The following is a 17,763-nucleotide window of genomic DNA, read 5'->3' on the forward strand; positions in this document are numbered from 1 at the left end:
CGATATGTCTACCGAGGTTTTGAGCCATCATTTCTTGACGATGCGAAAACTAAAGAGAGCGAGGATTGGGGTGATTATAACTTTGAAGATAAAAAGGCATGAGAGAATTAATTAAATTGCGTTTTGACTAAAGACACTCAACAAACGATAAACTTCATTCCCCATACTCTCATCTCGCGGCATATCAAGATGACCAACAAGACAGATCTCAGAGTCTCCATCATTGGAGCAGGTATGATCCCGTTCAATGACACAACCAATATCCAATGATAACTAACTCTTCATCCAGGAATGGGAGGGTTGGCTGCTGCCTTGGCGTTCGCCAAGAAAGGCTTCACAAACATCCATGTCTACGAAGACGCACCCGCCCTCGGCTTCGTCGGAGCTGGCATCCAGATGGCCCCCAACATGATTCGCCTCCTCGACCAACTCGGCGTCTGGGCCAAATCCTCCATCAAAGATGAAGCCACACAAGTCGAGGAAGTCGTCATCCACGATGGCGCGTCAAATAAACTTCTTGTGCGCGTGCCTATGACTGATATAGGGGATAAGTATGAGTATCCCCACTATGCGGGTCATCGTGCTTCGCTGGCTGAGGGGATCTATGATGCTGCGAAGGCGGAGCCGGCGGTCAAGTTTCATTTTAAGAAGACGTTGCAGTATGTTGAGGACTTTGGGCCGGGGAAGGTCAAGTTTATTGTTAAGGATGAGAATGGGAAACCGCAGATTGTTGAGACGGATGTTCTTATTGGCGCTGATGGGATCAAGTCCAAGGTTAGAGAGTCAATACTCGCTCACCTAAACTTGGCAGCAGACATTCTTGAGACCGGGACAGCGGCCTACAGAATTCTCCTGCCCCGAGAACTGTTGGAACCACATCCTTACCTGATGTACATGCTGAATAGCAACACCGTCCGACGCTGGATAGGCGAAAATCGGCACATCATCGCCTATCCCATTCACAACCACTCCATCTTCAACATTGCCTCAGTCCAGCCTGACGTCAACTTTGCTGGCGCTACCAATGCGACATGGACCAACAAGGGAAGCAAAAAGGCCATGAAACAGGTCTTTGAAGACTTCAACCCAATTGTTCAGCAACTTCTTGACTTGGTCCCTGGAGACGATGTTGTCGAGTGGCGGCTTCGCTGTCATAAGCCCCTCGACACTTGGACTTGTGGCGCAGTAACCCTCCTCGGCGATGCGTGCCACCCAACACTACCCCACCTCTCACAAGGCGCTGCAATGGCAATCGAAGACGCAGCAACACTCGCTGAGGCACTGAGCTTAATGCCAGGCGACGGCTCAGACCGCGAGGCTATTGAAACAACCTTGAAGGTATACGAGCTTTTGAGGAAACCACGTACTTCGACGTTGGTAGATTTGGCGGTTCAATCTGCTCAGGCTTTGCACTTGGGTGCTGGAAATGCTAGGGAGGAACGAGATCGTCAGTTTGCTGCTGCTGCGAAGACTGGGACTGCACCTGTACCAGATAGATGGGTTAGTCCGGAGGTGCAGAAGATGATCTATGAGCATGATTGTATCAGGGATACGAGAGAGCGATTTGAGCAGACTTATAAGTCTGTGTCGAAGGGGATTGTACCGAAGCTGTAGGATACGGAGATTTGCATCTTAGCATAGCGGAAGCCAGCGAAGAGAGTTTTATTGCATATGTGTTCTAAGCAGACACCTCGTCTGTAGAAGTTGTTTGTACGGTTATATATCCTACGTCAAAGCATCTTCAACAGCCAGTATACTCTCCCTAGCCTCCAAGATACGCTTATACACGGCTGTGGCGGTATTAGTCAAGGAATAAAGTATCTGGATAATGATCTTACCGACGAGTGGCCACCGCTTCCCCATGTGCGAGAGAAGCCAGCCTAGCGACTCCTTCTTCCTCTGCACGTCCTCTGCAAGCCATACTTTGCCCATTCGTAACAGAACCAGCATGCCTTGGTAGACTAGTTCAACCAGGAAGAGAGAACATCGCCCGTCTTCAAGGTGTTGCCATAGATCGTAGCCGCCTTCGCGCAGGGTCGTCGAGATGCGATCCAGAGTTTCGAGCGCTGAAATCGTTTCCGGGAAGATATTAGGCGTCGAATCATGTTCCAACTCGTGGCCAGCGCGTCGCCAATAGTGCTGCTGCAGTAGCAGGATCCCACTCGTCAAAGTCAGTGTTCCGATCCTCTGAAAGGGTTAGAGGTGGCTCACATGTATGAAACAGAGCTTTGACTACAGAACGCTAGTTGGCGGCTTGTCACTTCTAGTTCGTTCACACGGACTAGGGACTCGAGTGTGCGGCAGAGCTGTCCCACCTCCTCAGGCGGACTATTCTGTGGAACTTCGTCGCTGCCATTAAAGGCACCGCGACAGAATGCGAGAGATTTGCTGATGAGATGAGTGGCTTGACATAGCCTTGCGCAGGATCCCATCTTGAAGGTAAACCCCTCAGATATGCGAGTGGCATGTTCGGGTGAAGACGACTGTTGATGAGATATCTAGTTAGTTGGGCTAGGAAAGTAAGGAGGGGTAAGAAAACCTAGGAACTTTATCCTAGGTGATAAATATAAATGATCTAAAGGCCTCCTAAGCTTACACTAAGTCTGCCTAGATCTTTTTGTCATTTAGGATAGAGGTTCTAAAATTTCTTGCTTAGGGTAAAGGTATTTATACTTGGTTGTAAAAGAACTCATCGTCAGTAGGGAGGAACTCCTCGAATGAGGGATCAGCCGTGCTTAAGCCACGAGAAGGTTGAGACACGTTGAGCAGGCTTCGTGCATCATATTAGCACAAGACTGCGATGTAAGTTTGTAGCAATTGACATACCGGTCAAGGATCAATGCCCCCCACCAAACCCTCCTCATTTCCTCGATATCCGCCCACGATGCGCCTGCGGCTGCACCACAGTCCTTACCCAGCACATCCTGGTTGATCTTATCCATTCCCATAGCCATACCGTATCTTGCCAAGGCCCCGACAGTCAAGTAAGCAGCCGGGAAAGTTGCATCGCCCATCTCAAACACAGCAATGAAGACTGCCGACTGCATGACTTGGATGCAGGAATCCTCTTGTCTCTCAACCTCTGCATAGAACCTTTTCACGAGGTCGTATAGCACACGCTTCTCCTCAACTTTGTCAACCGGAAGGCAGCATAGCTTCATGCATAAAGCCAAGAGTGCCGTCGGACGGCGGTGCGGGACCAGCGGATTTAACACGGTAGCTAGGTGACGCTTCCCATTGACTATAGGCATCCATGATCTTGTCAGCTGGAGGAATGCCTTTGTCGTCTCTTGCATCTGCTGACGGCCTCCGAGTTGGGCTTCAATCTCAACAGGCATATCCCATTCCATACGTGGCAGTTGAAGATGGAGATCGCGAAAGAGGTCCGGAGCCAGAAAGCGAATGGCCCTGGCGTTGACCAGATCTTGTACCCTTTCTGGTTGAATTGTGCCATGATAAATGGTATCAGAAATACTGGTTGCTGTAACGTCTGCAATATTGACTGTGTTATCAATCGGTGAAACGGCCTTCTGACCGCGGCGTTGGGGATAGCGGCATTCTAGGCTTTTCCGACGACAGAGCTGACAAGCAGGTAATGATTTGTCACAGCGTCGCTTACTGTCGCGACAATGAAAACAAGAGACGCGAGCTCTCACTGCTGGTTCTAACGGTGTCGACATCGTGGCTAATGCCGGGACTGATTGTCTCAACGTAATGTGCGGACTATGGAGAGTAAGCAGACACGTCGGCGCATGTTGCGGTACTACAGCGGTACTTTACTGTGATGAGGTGGATGACTAAGAAGAATGCGGGCTTGATATTGGTGGTTTTGAGAAGTGCGGTAAATACTGCGGTCATTTCGGGGTTTTAGTGCGGCGATCACCATCGCCAATCAAGCTTGAAGGGTACACGGCTGCTGCAAGCTGATCACTAAACAGAATATTAGTGAGCAGAACGCTTATAAAGCTTCACAACAGATAGTAGCTATACGATACAAGTAATAGTGATTGAAATAGTATTTAAACTGAATGTTTCTTCGTTTTCTGCAGGAACACTATCTGTTCATTATCACATTCAAGCTACAACAAAAAGCATATCATCGCAAACATCTCTTCACTACAATCTTCAAACCCTCTTATCATAATGAAGTCAATTCTCATCGTCGGTGCCACTGGAGCTCAAGGCGGCGCCATTCTTCGTCACCTCGCCAGCACCGGACAATACAACATCACAGCCTTCACCCGCAGTGCTACGTCTCCCAAGGCTGTCGAGTTAGCCGCTCTGCCCAACGTGAAGATCGCTGTTAGTGACGCAGCTACTGGCTATGACACCAAAGCGTTTCTTGCAGCTGCCTCGGATGTTGATTACGTTCTGGTGAACACTGATGGATTCGCACTTGGAGAACAAGCTGAGATTTATTGGGGAATTCGACTCTTCGAGTTGTCTGCTAGGGCTGGGGTTAAGCATTTCATCTACAGTGGTCTCGATTCTGTTGGGCCCAAGACTAACTATGATCCTGATCTCTATGTTGGCCATTATCAAGGCAAGGCTAGAATTCAAGGTAAGCTGCCGCCCAACATCCATACTGCCACAAGACGACTACTAACACATCCTTACAGATTGGATCCGTGCACAGAAAGATGTGAAAATGCAGTGGACCATTATTAGATCAGGCCCATACATGGAACTCCTCTCTGCAGTCATGTCACCTGCCGTCGAACAGGACGGCTCACTCATTTTCCAACTCCCTCTCGACAATGGTTCAATCCCATTCATCCACCTCGACGACTTTGGCAAATACGTTGATTGGGCTCTCAGGCATCCTGAGGAATCGAATCGCTTGGACTTTGGCATTGCAACTGTTCTCGCGACTGGTGATCAAATTGCTAAGGCTTCTGAGAAGGTCAGCGGAAAAACAAGTCGCTTCGTCAACGTCCCCATTGATATTTGGAACTCCGTCGCGTGGAAGACCCTGCCGCAAGGCTCAGATACCAAAATTGGCTTCCAATCTGTCAAGGACGATAGTGGGTTGCTTATGACGTATGGCGAGAACTTCAAGAACTGGTGGAACCTTTACAAGGCTAGTCCCAGTGACAATTCGGGATTGATCCAGAGGGACTTTGAGTTTCTGGATAGGATCGTTCCGGATCGTGTCAAGGGTGTTGAGGAATGGATGAAGAAGGTTCAGTACACCGGCGCCAAGCAAGATCTCCTGAATCTTGAGGCTCATACTAAGTAAACGGGGATGGAATTACGTATTATGGATTAGGAGTCGCGGTATTAGATGTTCCCAGACGAGTATAGATCTTCCTATAGATGCATTTGAAAGCATAGTTGCGTTGAATCAACAACTTGCAATCAGGCCCCGAAGTGAGCGAAAGTAGCCCAAACCAACGGATCCCGAACATTACCTCCCCTCAGCTCCATAACCGCCGTATAATAAGCCCTAGCGACACAATCCTCATCGCCACCATCCCCAAGCATCAGCTCCTCATAAAACCGCTTAGCTACTACCCTAGCCGCCGTGTTCTTAGCCTGCCAGAACGTGCCAACGACCTGCCGAAACCCCAGCAACGAAAAGGCCCCAGCGATATGGACTACTTCATCAACAAGATCCCTAGCTGACACGTTTGCAGTGGAGCATGCAGACAGGTACGCAAGCTGCGCTTTCTGATGCCGCGAGCCTTGAATCTCTTGGATGGTCAAGTGCGATTTAGCATCGGTGCCGAGTTGGAGATAGCTCTTGCAGGGCTGGGTTGACGTTGATTCACCGTGGCATCCGAAGTACACCGCGTTGCACGATTCAAGATTGCCAAGGGTCTCAGGCTTTGTAGGTCCCACGAGAACCTGCGTTCTACAGTGCTGTCGTACAACATCATCGAGCTCGCGAGCAGATTCTTCCACTGTCAAAGGAGCTTTTGATCTAGCGTTGTCTGGTGAGGCGATAAAGGCAAACTCACAATCTGTGCCTCGGAGTGGTTTCCATTCATTCTCGCGGGCATATGCGAGGGCTCTCAGTGTCGTGGTATAGGACGGGATGACGAAATTAAATGTGTTCGGAGCGGCGTCTGAAGTGTGATCCCCTGCGGCGTGGATAGGCATCAGCGCCATCAGACCACTCGCAGTCCACCAGATTCGGGGTAGCTTCTTATCTGCTGGCGACTGACGAATTCCCAGTGCTTCCAAGACAGGATGCACTGCCACATTCCATAACCATTTCAGAACACCCAGCAGTGATGTGTTTCTCGTATTCTTTGTCCTTAGGCCACCATTCGTGATCGTTGGTTTGGGCCTCCAGATCGCTGATGTAGGGGGGATTGACCCTACAGGTGGACTGGCAGATATTCAGGGTAATCTGAGAAGGGGCAACAGCGCACAGCAGACACAGATATATCTATCGCCCACGGAACAGGTGTATGCTGTTGGTTACAGACGAATTGGATTCAAGTGGTTTGCGAGCAAGAATGTCGATAGTGCGTTTTTGGATGTCAAAAATAGGTGGAAGGTCATGGGCGAGGAGATGATGGGGGATGAAGATGAAGACGAGGAGGACATCATCGAGGCGGACTTGGAAGAGACACTCGACGATGATGACATGGGCGAAGTTGAGATAATACCGTATTAAATATTGCTATAACGAGCTAAAATATGCATGGTTGAGATCATCCACGGCTCCATCAGTAATCACAAATGATGTCATCATAACCTCAGGACATACATGGTGGTCTGAGTCACCATATCAACACCACCCAACGACATATAGGCCCAGGCACTCAGAACCATGTTTCTTCCATGTTAAATTACTGGTTTCATTAATCCCCCTTTACCTTCGGCAAGATGTCTGACAATACCTCCAACCCCCCAGCAATACCCATGACCCTATCTATCAACCCATTAAACTTTACGCGACGCTCCGAATCACTGTCCACTGCTACCATTTCTATCACAGCAACCTCACACGCTTCTGAGCCTACCACTATATTCACATGGCATATCATATTTAATCTCAGGCTTGCTCAAAGGCGTAAGACCTTCATTTGTACAGATCTTACGACAGGTTCACCACTCCAGCTCGAGACTACCAAGGGTCCAAAACGACCACAGTTTAGCTTTGCGCTCAGCGGCCGAGATGATTCCTACTTCATTACTCTGGAGCCAAACATCCCTATCGCCGTCACTTATGGGTTTCTTCGCTCTGCTGCCCTTAAGGCGATCGAGCCTTTAAGCCCGGCCACAGGTACCAACTTAAGGTATGTGAGGATGAGGAGGTTAAATGGTGGCGCTATGGGAAGAAAGAGGATGTTATGTCGCCTCCTGGTCAGTATTCTCCGAAGAAAGGGGTGCGAAGATGCGAGTGGCCCGCCGATTAGATTGAGTCATATTATGCCTGTTGAGTTCGAGGTTGAGTGAGGCTGAGGAGTAGGGGTACTGATCAGCCTACTATGATTGTTCTAGGTGTAAATTCAGCGTAACAGAAAATCCCAAATAAACCATATTCCTCTCTATCTCATTCCGTTTCAAAGCAAGACACTCAAACGGAACATGGTCTCACGTCAGATTTCATTAAATTCTAGCCCAAGAGCTAGCTCTCACCCCATCCAGCAGTAAAACCCATTCAAATAACACTTGACTGTCGTATATCTACCTGTCATTGTCTTGCCTTGTCACCATGATTCTAGAGTACTGTTTCTTCCAAGAATATCAAAACATTTGTGCGTGTATTCCATTCGTCGTGTTCCGCAATCCAATCATCCCGAAATATATACCCAAAAGACAAGATTACCCGTCATAATCGCCCCGGCACCCTATTAACCCCGAAAACAACAAATAGGAACTAGAATCGACTATCCCAGAATCCACCCCGCTAAAGGGATATATGCAGAGGAACAATCATCTTTAATGCTACCGAAAAAGCCTGTCGCAGCATCTTGGCCAAAGAAAGAGAACAAGCCCTAAGCAGCTCCTACAGCTATCAATGGCAAATCCCACTCTAAGGCTCGAGCCATGAATATGGAGATGATGCGAATTCTGCAGCGATATTAACACTGAAGGAAACAAAACAATGCAGATAGTGAACCTTGCGCCAGCTACTAAGCTGGACATTTCCCTTGTGTGTGTATCACATAGTGGTACATTATATGAGTTTGGCTATAGCTATTAGGCCCGTTATACAGTTGGGATTATAAATAAAATATAAAGAAATAATACTCTATATAAAGAGAAATAGTAAGACCGTGTATGTATTTCTACTCTTCTCTCTAGACTTTAATTATCTTAATGTTCTGCTTACTATCATCACTAGAGCCTTCCACGTCACTATTAGTGCTACCCCTATCACTAACAACATAGAAGTATTCCATATCGCAAATCGTGACCCCTCACGACAGATAACAAGGTAGAACTTACGGACTTTGACCTCATTAGGACCGGGCTGTTGAGACTGGCCAGGTTTGCCGCGCTTCCCTTTAGACTTGGCAGCGCGCTTCCTCGTCTCTTCTTATTCCTTGGACTCAATCCCCTTGATTTTATGGCGTATTTGTCGATGGAAAGGCCTTGGTCTTGACTTGGTAGCAGTTGGCCTAAAATGTAACATTCGTTAACTACTTTGCCAAACCATAAAACACACCGACGCCAACCAGCAACCGCGTATTACATATATCTCTTTAAGCTATAAAAGAATTAGCCATATTATAATAATCAGAGTTTAAAAGTCTAAATTAAAATTTATATTATTAATATACCCTATAACCTATTTTTCTTTCTATATATACTAAGCATCTTCTTATCAAGTTTCTCTATACCTTTCAGATCTCTCTCCTCTAAGTCATCCTCAAGCTCAGATTCTCCTATTTTTTGGTAGATAAAAAAGAGTTGTCCGTCTTCACCCCGACGCCATCGCACAATTTTGAAAATTCTGGGTGGAATCAGCGAGGTATTATTCTCCCCTGTTCGCACTTTTGGATCGCTCTTAAAGTAGGTAATAAGAGCAAAAGGGTGCGAATTATGGACAACTCTCTCGTCACACCATGTCGGAGCCCAATTGAAACCGAGCCTTGAGACCTCAAATCGCTTGTGGTTTGGGTTTTCTCGGTGACCATAAAGTACTTGGAGAGCCTTTCGATTCTCTTGACACTTTGTACCGTTCATCCATTGCTGGTACTGGCGGGGCCATTTGTCTTGTACTTCAGCAACGGTCATATAGGTAGGCCTATATCGGAACAAGGCCTTAGATTCTGGTTCCTTTGGGTCCTCTGACCAGTCTTCGATTGTAGGTATGAGATCGGGATGTAAGACAGGATCTCCGACAATTTGAACCCAAAAGTCTCCTTGACTCCTGTCCTTATATCCAACGATCTTGAGAACTTGGGGATCAACTTCATCGTAAGGGCGCCCTACAGGCCCTCCGTCGGCACCCAAACGGGCGTGCCAGTATGTGCAAACAGCAGCATTGTCAAACTTTTGAACCGTGGCCTCTGGAATCCAGTAATGGACAAGTTGTCCACTACGTTGTTCAGTACTCTCTTTGAAAGCAACACGCAATTCGAAATAGCGTTGCTCGCTAGATACTCTGTACGCATCGATATACTGCGGAGATCCATTCTTGAGCAATTGCATAAAGCCCTCCTCGGACTGATCGATGAAATAATCGTTGGTGTGGCTAGAGTTAGAGTCGACCTGGGGGTCATCCTCCGGTATCGACAGTCCCTCTGGTAGCTGAGGTATCTCTGATAGAGACTCCGTTTCATCAGATCGTGTATCTGCGGTGTCTGTCGTCTGTGTATCCTGTATAACCTCAGAGGCACTAAACTCATTTCGTTCAATAACACGAAAAAGCTCGTCTTCCAGCGCTTGAACCTGGGACTATGTAGTGTCAGAAACCCTGATGTGGAATAGAGAATATACAAAAATACCTGACGAGTTCGCAGGTGTTTTTTCAGGTCGTCTAATGAACGAAGGGTACATTTGCAGCAAGGGCACTCCTTAGGATATGCTAATGATGCCATGCTAATTCAGGGATTCAAAGGCGGAAAAGGTTATAAGCAGATAAGTAAGAGCGGATCCTCGTTTTCATGGAAAGCCTTGATTGTAGGGGAAATCTTTGTAGGAATATAAATGCCTCATCGACCGAGGGTTTTCCGAAGTTTTAGCTATATTCTTCCGATCTCCTCTGAAAATGTAAGACATGTCGAAGCAGCCGGAACAAACGTGGAATTATCTCCGTATAATCAAGCATGATAATTTGCTAATTAATGTCAAAGGTCTTTTCTCATTCTTGTCTTGTATAATCTTCACCTTCTCTCGTATCTACAACGCCGCTATTAGTAAACCACAAGGGCGTAAGTTATAGAAAAACAATTCTCATGTTTGGATTGACTGGATGCTTTGTAGTTACGAATAAGCCCGCGCGCCAGTGGAACGTGGGCTTGTTCCATTAATGGTTAACTATTTTCCTTCCTACATCTACACAAGCATACAGACCATCGGGTCACCTTGATTATTATATAATTTGCACTCAAGTTAATTGGCCTCTACTAAGACTGTATATAATTAGACCATTTTATGAACCACTTAGTTTAATTCCGTAGCGACTTGCATGAATTGCGCTTATCTGACTTTAAGTTTTGCCAAGCAATAATACCTGATATGAAGACACGTGTATAATGCCGAGGAAAGACTCTTTTGCAATCTACAGTTCTTCTGCTGCTATTGTACATGAATTGAAAGGCTGTAAGACGACAACAGCCTCATACATCAGTAGTTGCGTATGGACTTCTGCGCCTTAGCTGAGGACCGTACTTCCAGAACAGAATCGGCGCTGGCGTAAGCAACATTGCAATGCACCCTAGAAGCGTCATGGTCCAGTGAACACCAATACCTTCATACATAGGCCGCGCAGCCATGACCATTCCGCCAGCAATAAGGTACCGTGACATAGTAATACTGCCCAGTGCGATAGCAGAATGTTGTCCGTAGCTATCAGTGATGTACTCATAGCTACTGACATAAATAGACGTCAACACGATGCCGAACAGAAAACAAGCTCCGAGTCCGCTCCAGATGGAGATGCCGGAATAGTTCGTCCAACCCAGCCAGAATAGTGAGATGGGGAGGAATGGAGCTGTGACGATGGCGGGCCAGAGCCTGAACTCGGGCTGGATGGAAGCTCCTTTGACTCGTTCTGTATGTTGTCTTGCCCACTCGTAGAGTCCAGGGCCACAGAGGACGAAAGCAGTTGCTCCCGCTGCAATGGCTGCGAAGCAGGAGCCTTGGTATCCAGGCTCGAGTCCGTATGTGTGTTTGAAGATATAGTCAAAGCCTGAGAGAAAGCTGAAGAGAAGGATGTAAAGCAAAATGAGGTAGAGGCCTAGTACAATAATGACCGGTTCACTGAGGAAGAATGTTGCCGGTAGTGGAAGGGTTTGTTTCATTTGCTTCCAGAATGAATGCTTCTGCTCATGTTGCGAAGTGTATCGCTGATCTCCCGTAATGCGACGAAGCTCCTTTGCTTTCCATGACAGAATCAAAGGAAAATATGTCTCTGGGAGGAAGAACAAGGCTACAATAAAGGCAGCTCCAGATATTATCAGAGTTATCCATTCTGTCCAACGCCAACCAAGGTTTGGGTTGGAGACAATCCAGCCACCTGTTATTGGCGCAATAACGGGAGCTGTGATGATGTTAATAATTCTGTTTCGATCTCAGAAGAGATTGACTTACCTGCCACATTTGCCCAAGCAACAATCGGAAACACTAATGCTCTCTTGACTGGCCTGAACTGGTCATTCACACTCGCCCCGTTGATGGTTAACGTTGCGCTAGCCGATAAGCCCACCAAGAATCGACAAACGACTTGCCCACCAAAGGTAGGCGTCATTGCCGATCCAAGAACGAAGCACAGATACAAAGCTGTCGCGACCAAATATGTTGGATTTCTTCCAATTGTTTCGGATATGGGTCCAGCAAACAGAGCTCCAGTACCGACTCCAAACAGAAACATGGCCGTAGAGAGGTTCTCGGCGACTTGGCTTACGTGGAACTCTTCACTAGCCATTGAGTTCCCCATAGATATTGAAGAGCCTGCCCAACATTGGGTGAAGACAAGGAAGCAGATAATGAAGACGTTTTTTGCTCTGCCTGATCGCGACCAGTTCAATGGGTTCAGGGGGTCATCCTCGCCTGCGCTTTGGACTTGAAAGCGACTCTCGCTAGACTCCTGTTGGCTTCCTTCTTCAGAGGTTCTTGTGTTGCTTGGAGGTGAAAAAGAGCGTTTTAGAAGAGACGGTCTGACGTGTTCGGCTGATTCGATGTCCTTTTGGTGGTCTAATCTCACCTGGTTGGCGATCTGACGACGCTGAACGTACGACCACATTTTCTTGGTAGGAGATAAGCCAGAATACAATCTTAGTTGGGGGTCCAAGCATGAAGATGCTTGGATATTTAATTTTGCAGATTTTTAAGTGAGCTAATAATCATATGGTTGTGTCGCGTGATGACTTACTCTTCTGAGATCTTGGTGTCAACATCGACGTCATTGCATGACGATGATTACGATTATGTGAACGCATCAACCAGCACAACTAGTGCCGCACTATTTTAGTTAGACTATATGTAATGGTTCTGATATAAGCAGATTATACTTTTATGGTAAGATAAAAGAAGTGGTTATCAATATTTAACGTTTTTATATAATAATTAAATAATAATAAAAGGATTTACTTAAGGGGTTTAAAGGCAAGAAATAACTTAAAAGATTTTAAAATTAAACCTTAATTGTTTTTTATTTTATGAATCTAATTATAATTACTAACTATAACTTAATAGCTTTAATAATTAATATATTTCTGATACTTTTATTAGAGCTAGGCTAGGAACTTTACAATAGAGCTCTTATTAGCCCCTTCTAGATATATATCTCGTCTCTCCATACCCTCGGACAGCCCCTCCCTCCAGATTTCCAGCAACACCCAAACTGAGCTCACTTTCTGATGGTAAGAAAAGAATCATCGAGGTTCTTAAACGTTGCTTGAGCAAGTCCTAGAGCAGGAGAGTAAAGCGGTTGACTTTGGCGTGCACCTAGAACGAGTCGGGAGTCTAGAGTTGTCTCGAAAGTGGGGGTCCCAAATATTATCGCCATAGATTACAAGATCCTCGATATTCTACGATATCTTGCCACCCCCTGGGTTGTATTCGAAAGGCTGTTTGACAACATCCTCGAGCGCCTGTTGGAACGAAAACGCCCTTTCAGAAGCATCTTCATTTCCAGTATAAGGATGATAGTTGCGACGGACCATCTCCGTTATGCCTTCATGCTGGTTGATAACCACGAAGTGGAAGCCGTATTGGCTATTGTCAATGGCAAGGACAAGACTCTCAGGCTGACTAAAATTCTCCAATCCATTACCAAGAAGAGCAAGACGAGGAGCGGTTGCTCTTTCATTCCAAGGGTGTGTAAGTCCCATTTGACGAACTGCTTCGGCAATAATACTGGCGTGATAAACATGGTTCATTTCTTGTCCAGATAAACGACGTTCACAAAACCAATGTGATAAAGGCAGTTAGGTGTTGATATTATTGCGCTGCTTTGATTTAAGTCACCGAGATATTAACAAGTTTTAAAAAGGTAGGTTTTCCTTATCAGCTTTATACTGTAGCAATTAGTTAGGCATTTTATTATAATATCGAAGTTATAAACTAGATATTTATCGCTGAGAAAATGACAACTTAACACGCAGGAGTAGACATTTATCTAAGCAACTTGCATCGTAATCGATAGGTACATTTCACGAAAGACTGGCCGGCTGAGAGCTTAATACCACTCTCAGAACCTTGGCGTGAGTATACCTCGTTGATTCATCGAGGCGATGGGGATTGTGATTGTTATTATAATTTGAAATGCTTCACATAAGGTAGATTTTCACTTATCACCTTAAACAAATAGACCGCATGTCAGGCGTCAGCATATCCAATATGTTGACTAACGAGCTTTCTGCCTTGCTCAGCCTGGTTCTGCAGCCTCATTTGCATGCAACCCCACATCGCTACTCAGCTGAACTTCTCCATCTCCTCCTTGCCCTCTTTGTCTCCGAAACATCACTTTCATATGACAAATCTGGCTTGCAATGTCTGGCGTTGAAGCAGCCTTCCTCGGAGTGGGCATTCTCTGCAATGCCACGCAGATCATCACCTTCGCCAAAGACTCCATTCACGTCTATCGCAATATGAGTTTCATACTCTTATATTAAGATAATGAGTACAAGGCGAGACAAATTCTCGAAGTCCCTTATCCATTAAGCAAAGACTTTGGCTAGATTAAAATTAACCTGACTAAGAAGCAAGTTGACGCCGACAAGCAGAACTTTGCAAAAGTGGTTAATGCTTACAAGGTTAGTATGAAAGGCGCGAATGGAGAACATCTTGAGCCATTGGACAAGCTGGCCCAAGAGAATTACTGAACTATTCCCTGCCAACACTAACCCCAAGACTATGCCCCTGTCTTAGGATCAGTCAGAAGTAATGAGCAGGACAATTACATTTTGTGAAAGATATGCCATTCCCACTTTGCAGCGGTTCATACAATAACCGAACAACGACAACCCAGAAAAGGCTAAGGCAACATCCGTCCAGTTTCCATTAACGATGCCCCTACCGATAGCAACGAAGCCCAGAACTACATTGATATTGCCTCAAGACTCATCTCCCAAGTATACCCTGGTAACATCACAGCCGGGAAGGCCAGATGTTGTACAGCATAAAAGCCCTGTTGCCTTAGGCCCTAATGTAGGGGTCTTTACGTTTTTTGAACCTTTTGGTATAGTGCTTTTTATACAACACCAGGGAGCTCACTCGGGTTGCTTTCAATCTGCAGACTACACTGCAAGTCACGATTCGGAACCCAACTCACGAAGCTCGGCTTTGCGAGAAATCTATTTACAACGTGCAGAAGGATGTTCCCCAGCTAAATTACAAAAATGTAGTTGACCAACTAGCTTGTGAGGATTTCAAGCCTAACACGGTGACGGTGCGAACGAGCCAACAGTGTATTAACTACTCCCATATCATCTCCCGTACTCCAACTAAGGTTATCCGGACATTCTTTGTCTAGAAAGCTGTCCCTACTATCTTACCCGTTACCGAAGCCCTGTCAACGAACGCATACACCGAGTTCCGCAAAGAGCTTGATGGAGAGGATAACACAAGCCTTCCACCTTGCTGGAGAAGTTCCCTATAGCTCATCGATGGCTCTTTCGACTGGACTGCTTTTTGGGACTAGCCTTTGGTCTGTCATGAGCTTTATCCTCCTTCTTCTCAGACAAGTACTACTCCGCAGATGCTATTCAGCAAACCTCGGAGATGCTCGACAACATCAAGATGTAGTATTGGGTGAAATGAAAATATCAGGAATTCTCCGTTATAAGACGGAGCTGAAATGTACTCCAGTTCCTAAAAGAATCATAAGTGGCACGGAAAAAGGACAATGGGGCTGAAAACTTGCTGGTGAGAGGGGCTATCTTTCCTAAATGGAAAAACTTCGCCATGTGCCCAGGCCAGATTTTTCAGCATACCATATTAAACCCTTGCTGCAGTAGTGCTATCATGGGTCTGAATTTGGCAACATGCTGCCATGACGTGGGAGGAAAGCCTTTCTTCTGGACTTTGTATAAAAGGGTCAACCTTGTGACAGAATAGACTTTCGATGGTCCTTCACCGTCTCCGTTCCCCGGCGGGAGACGGCTAATGAAATGGCTAAGACTTAGGCCTGCAGCCTATGGGGCCTAAAGGATTGATGCATGGGTCTGTTATGGTGGAATTCCGAGGAATATATGCGGCGCCGCCTGAGATCGGTCTAGCCTCGGCCACAACGCCATGGCCTGATATCAACAAGTGGACCCCTTTAGAGGCCCCCGCAAGGCTGAAAGCTGAAAACAGGGGTCCCGGATATTTAAATATGAATCTTGACAGCAATCAACAGGAAAGTGGCAGACAGAAAAGCACACAGAAGAAATGAAAATTAAAGAATCACTTTACTTCAACCGCCTCGAATATGAGACGAAGCTCGAGCAATTGGTTGCAACGCAGGGAATGAACGAGATTCGAGAGCGAGAGGTGCTCAAGAACCGCCAAATATACGGCTACTCCACCAAGATTGGCATGGGCGCCATCCTCTGGCTTCCTACCATGGGATTGTCGACCATCACATCCATTGTCGGCTTCAGACAGCTTTGGGTAGCGTGCTCAAAGCTCAACGTGATCAATGGCATCATCAAGAAATATAAAATCACGCCGTATGAGTGCAATCTACGAGATCGTGTGATACCAATCGTTATCAATGTGTTAACGGCGGGTGTTGGCTTTGGAACATCAATGCTGCTCAGCGACATCGCAGCCATGGGAGTCGAGGGAGCATCAGCACAAGGGGCAGTCTTCGATCCGCCAAAAGGTATCGGAGAAATAGCAGACTCAGCTGCGGCGGATCCCAGCAAATTCGCTGATGGCTTCTTCCACGGCGCTGAAGCTCAGATTGATTCACTTTCTGCTGCGCTCGACCCTGGCAATACTGCTGCGAACGTGACCCAGGCAACCATGGAAAACGCGGTTCCTGTCTCGGTGGGAGGCGAGTTCATGGATGGTGGTAACGTCGGGTACGAGGCAGCGGCAACGGTGGAGCGGTTCTTAGTGCAGCAAGCTGTGGCAAGCTCACTTGAACACATGGGCGATCAAAGTGCGCGCAATAATCTCTACAGAAGAATCAGCCAAGATGCACAGGTTTCCGAAATGCGCCCCACTCATGAAATGTATAAGTGGCATGAAGAGCTAGACGAGGTTCAAACTGCCATCCAAGTGCAATATGTCGAGTTGATCACAGCACATTCAGCGTTACTGAATAGAGGCAGTACAGAGCGACACCTCAAAGCTTTGTCAATCAAGATGAGGGATCAAGTAGTGTCACTTGATGCAAGGGCAAGAGATGACTGTTTGAACGCTGAAGACTGTCAAAAAGCTCGGTTTGTTAACGCGTGGGTTTCTTGTCTTATGAGGTGGGAGGAGACGATTAAAGAGCAGGCTATTAAGCAGGGTGAGTGGCAAGTAATTATTAATAAGTGGCAACAGAGCTAGTTATGTATATGTATTGCTTTTATTATGGCAAAATAGCTAAGACTGCCCAAATGTGATGATCTATGCGGAGTAGCAGTTCGGCTGCTGGCTTTGAGCCTTGATGGCAATATTCAATACTACATGTGCCTTGGCAGATTCTAGAGAATATATCTCAGCAAGACGAGGCCGCAGCAGACGGACTTGGTAAGATCGTATTTTTGCTTGTCAGGTATCAACATGTCCAGGACACAATCTTGCCTCGTAACTCCGGTGACGGAAGGTAAGAGTTTAAATCCTATTCAGATCACAGCTGAATCTCAGATCAAGCTCTAATGTTACAAGGCAAACCGAGAAAGCACAGCAGCTATCTGTCAAAACCGAAAGCAAACTCGTCAGAATTCATGCAAAGTTCTATATGTATCAAACTCAATTTGTATTGCGATATGGACGCAGTAGATGGCGCCGTAATTCATATGCTAGAGGAGGCGTATGCAGGCCGTTATTGCCATAAGTCGAGGAAGGCTGATGTGGCTATGCATTTAACAACGGCGCATGAAGTCACGGGGCGTCTTACCAATGGCTTCGCGCGGGACTGAGATGGTGAAACTAAACTAACTTATTAAGGACAAGGCAGTTACGGCGGAGTAGACAGATTCAGAAGGAGGGGAA

At 46.5% G+C, this 17,763-nt stretch overlaps 9 protein-coding genes across 9 annotated transcripts; 4 read left to right on the forward strand and 5 right to left on the reverse strand.

Annotated features, from left to right (window-relative positions):
• Window positions 1-132: 132 nt before the first annotated feature.
• On the forward strand, window positions 133-1,688 carry FOIG_09518 (salicylate hydroxylase). The gene is made up of 2 exons (XM_031209799.1): window positions 133-232; window positions 290-1,688. The coding sequence occupies exons 1-2, from the start codon at window positions 190-192 to the stop codon at window positions 1,612-1,614; spliced, it is 1,368 nt and encodes a 455-aa protein (XP_031060886.1). The 5' UTR covers window positions 133-189; the 3' UTR covers window positions 1,615-1,688.
• On the reverse strand, window positions 1,619-3,721 carry FOIG_09519 (uncharacterized protein). Its single transcript, XM_031209800.1, has 5 exons — window positions 2,827-3,721; window positions 2,674-2,770; window positions 2,212-2,483; window positions 1,839-2,161; window positions 1,619-1,790 (listed from the first exon to the last, which is right to left on the reverse strand). Exons 1-5 carry the CDS (start codon window positions 3,678-3,680, stop codon window positions 1,726-1,728), a joined length of 1,611 nt encoding a protein of 536 aa, XP_031060887.1. The 5' UTR covers window positions 3,681-3,721; the 3' UTR covers window positions 1,619-1,725.
• A 422-nt stretch (window positions 3,722-4,143) lies between these two features.
• Window positions 4,144-5,239, forward strand: FOIG_09520 (uncharacterized protein; the record flags this gene model as incomplete). Its single annotated transcript, XM_031209801.1, has 2 exons — window positions 4,144-4,561; window positions 4,620-5,239. 2 exons carry the CDS (start codon window positions 4,144-4,146, stop codon window positions 5,237-5,239), a joined length of 1,038 nt encoding a protein of 345 aa, XP_031060888.1.
• A 119-nt stretch (window positions 5,240-5,358) lies between these two features.
• On the reverse strand, window positions 5,359-6,783 carry FOIG_09521 (uncharacterized protein; the record flags this gene model as incomplete). Its single annotated transcript, XM_031209802.1, has 2 exons — window positions 5,359-6,334; window positions 6,719-6,783. 2 exons carry the CDS (start codon window positions 6,781-6,783, stop codon window positions 5,359-5,361), a joined length of 1,041 nt encoding a protein of 346 aa, XP_031060889.1.
• A 54-nt stretch (window positions 6,784-6,837) lies between these two features.
• FOIG_09522 (uncharacterized protein) lies at window positions 6,838-7,410 on the forward strand (the record flags this gene model as incomplete). The annotated part of the gene is made up of 1 exon (XM_031209803.1): window positions 6,838-7,410. The coding sequence occupies one exon, from the start codon at window positions 6,838-6,840 to the stop codon at window positions 7,408-7,410; it is 573 nt and encodes a 190-aa protein (XP_031060890.1).
• A 1,331-nt stretch (window positions 7,411-8,741) lies between these two features.
• FOIG_09523 (uncharacterized protein) lies at window positions 8,742-10,064 on the reverse strand. Its single transcript, XM_031209804.1, has 2 exons — window positions 9,912-10,064; window positions 8,742-9,861 (listed from the first exon to the last, which is right to left on the reverse strand). The coding sequence occupies exons 1-2, from the start codon at window positions 10,002-10,004 to the stop codon at window positions 8,743-8,745; spliced, it is 1,212 nt and encodes a 403-aa protein (XP_031060891.1). The 5' UTR covers window positions 10,005-10,064; the 3' UTR covers window position 8,742.
• A 599-nt stretch (window positions 10,065-10,663) lies between these two features.
• FOIG_09524 (uncharacterized protein) lies at window positions 10,664-12,370 on the reverse strand (the record flags this gene model as incomplete). The annotated part of the gene is made up of 2 exons (XM_031209805.1): window positions 10,664-11,668; window positions 11,719-12,370. The coding sequence occupies 2 exons, from the start codon at window positions 12,368-12,370 to the stop codon at window positions 10,746-10,748; spliced, it is 1,575 nt and encodes a 524-aa protein (XP_031060892.1). The 3' UTR covers window positions 10,664-10,745.
• A 787-nt stretch (window positions 12,371-13,157) lies between these two features.
• On the reverse strand, window positions 13,158-13,508 carry FOIG_09525 (uncharacterized protein; the record flags this gene model as incomplete). Its single annotated transcript, XM_031209806.1, has 1 exon — window positions 13,158-13,508. One exon carries the CDS (start codon window positions 13,506-13,508, stop codon window positions 13,158-13,160), a length of 351 nt encoding a protein of 116 aa, XP_031060893.1.
• Window positions 13,509-15,982: 2,474 nt separating this feature from the next.
• Window positions 15,983-17,187, forward strand: FOIG_09526 (uncharacterized protein). The gene has a single exon (XM_031209807.1). It carries the CDS (start codon window positions 16,003-16,005, stop codon window positions 17,113-17,115), a length of 1,113 nt encoding a protein of 370 aa, XP_031060894.1. The 5' UTR covers window positions 15,983-16,002; the 3' UTR covers window positions 17,116-17,187.
• The last annotated feature ends 576 nt before the right edge of the window (window positions 17,188-17,763 follow it).

This window comes from Fusarium odoratissimum, assembly GCF_000260195.1.
Source record: "Fusarium odoratissimum NRRL 54006 unplaced genomic scaffold supercont1.15, whole genome shotgun sequence".
In the NCBI taxonomy this organism is placed as follows: domain Eukaryota; kingdom Fungi; phylum Ascomycota; class Sordariomycetes; order Hypocreales; family Nectriaceae; genus Fusarium; species Fusarium odoratissimum.

Bases quoted from the DNA above. Each gene is read 5' to 3' on its own strand.
- FOIG_09518 (XM_031209799.1), top strand. From the start codon at position 190: ATGACCAACAAGACAGATCTCAGAGTCTCCATCATTGGAGCAG. The intron at 233-289 runs GTATGATCCCGT...CTCTTCATCCAG, and splicing joins AGTCTCCATCATTGGAGCAG to GAATGGGAGGGTTGGCTGCT.
- FOIG_09519 (XM_031209800.1), bottom strand. From the start codon at position 3,680: ATGTCGACACCGTTAGAACCAGCAGTGAGAGCTCGCGTCTCTTGTTTT. The intron at 2,484-2,673 runs GTATAAATACCT...TCTCATCAACAG, and splicing joins ATGAGTTCTTTTACAACCAA to TCGTCTTCACCCGAACATGC. The intron at 1,791-1,838 runs GTAAGATCATTA...ATACCGCCACAG, and splicing joins GAAGCGGTGGCCACTCGTCG to CCGTGTATAAGCGTATCTTG.
- FOIG_09523 (XM_031209804.1), bottom strand. From the start codon at position 10,004: ATGGCATCATTAGCATATCCTAAGGAGTGCCCTTGCTGCAAATGTACC. The intron at 9,862-9,911 runs GTATTTTTGTAT...GACACTACATAG, and splicing joins AACACCTGCGAACTCGTCAG to TCCCAGGTTCAAGCGCTGGA.
- FOIG_09526 (XM_031209807.1), top strand. From the start codon at position 16,003: ATGAAAATTAAAGAATCACTTTACTTCAACCGCCTCGAATATGAGACG.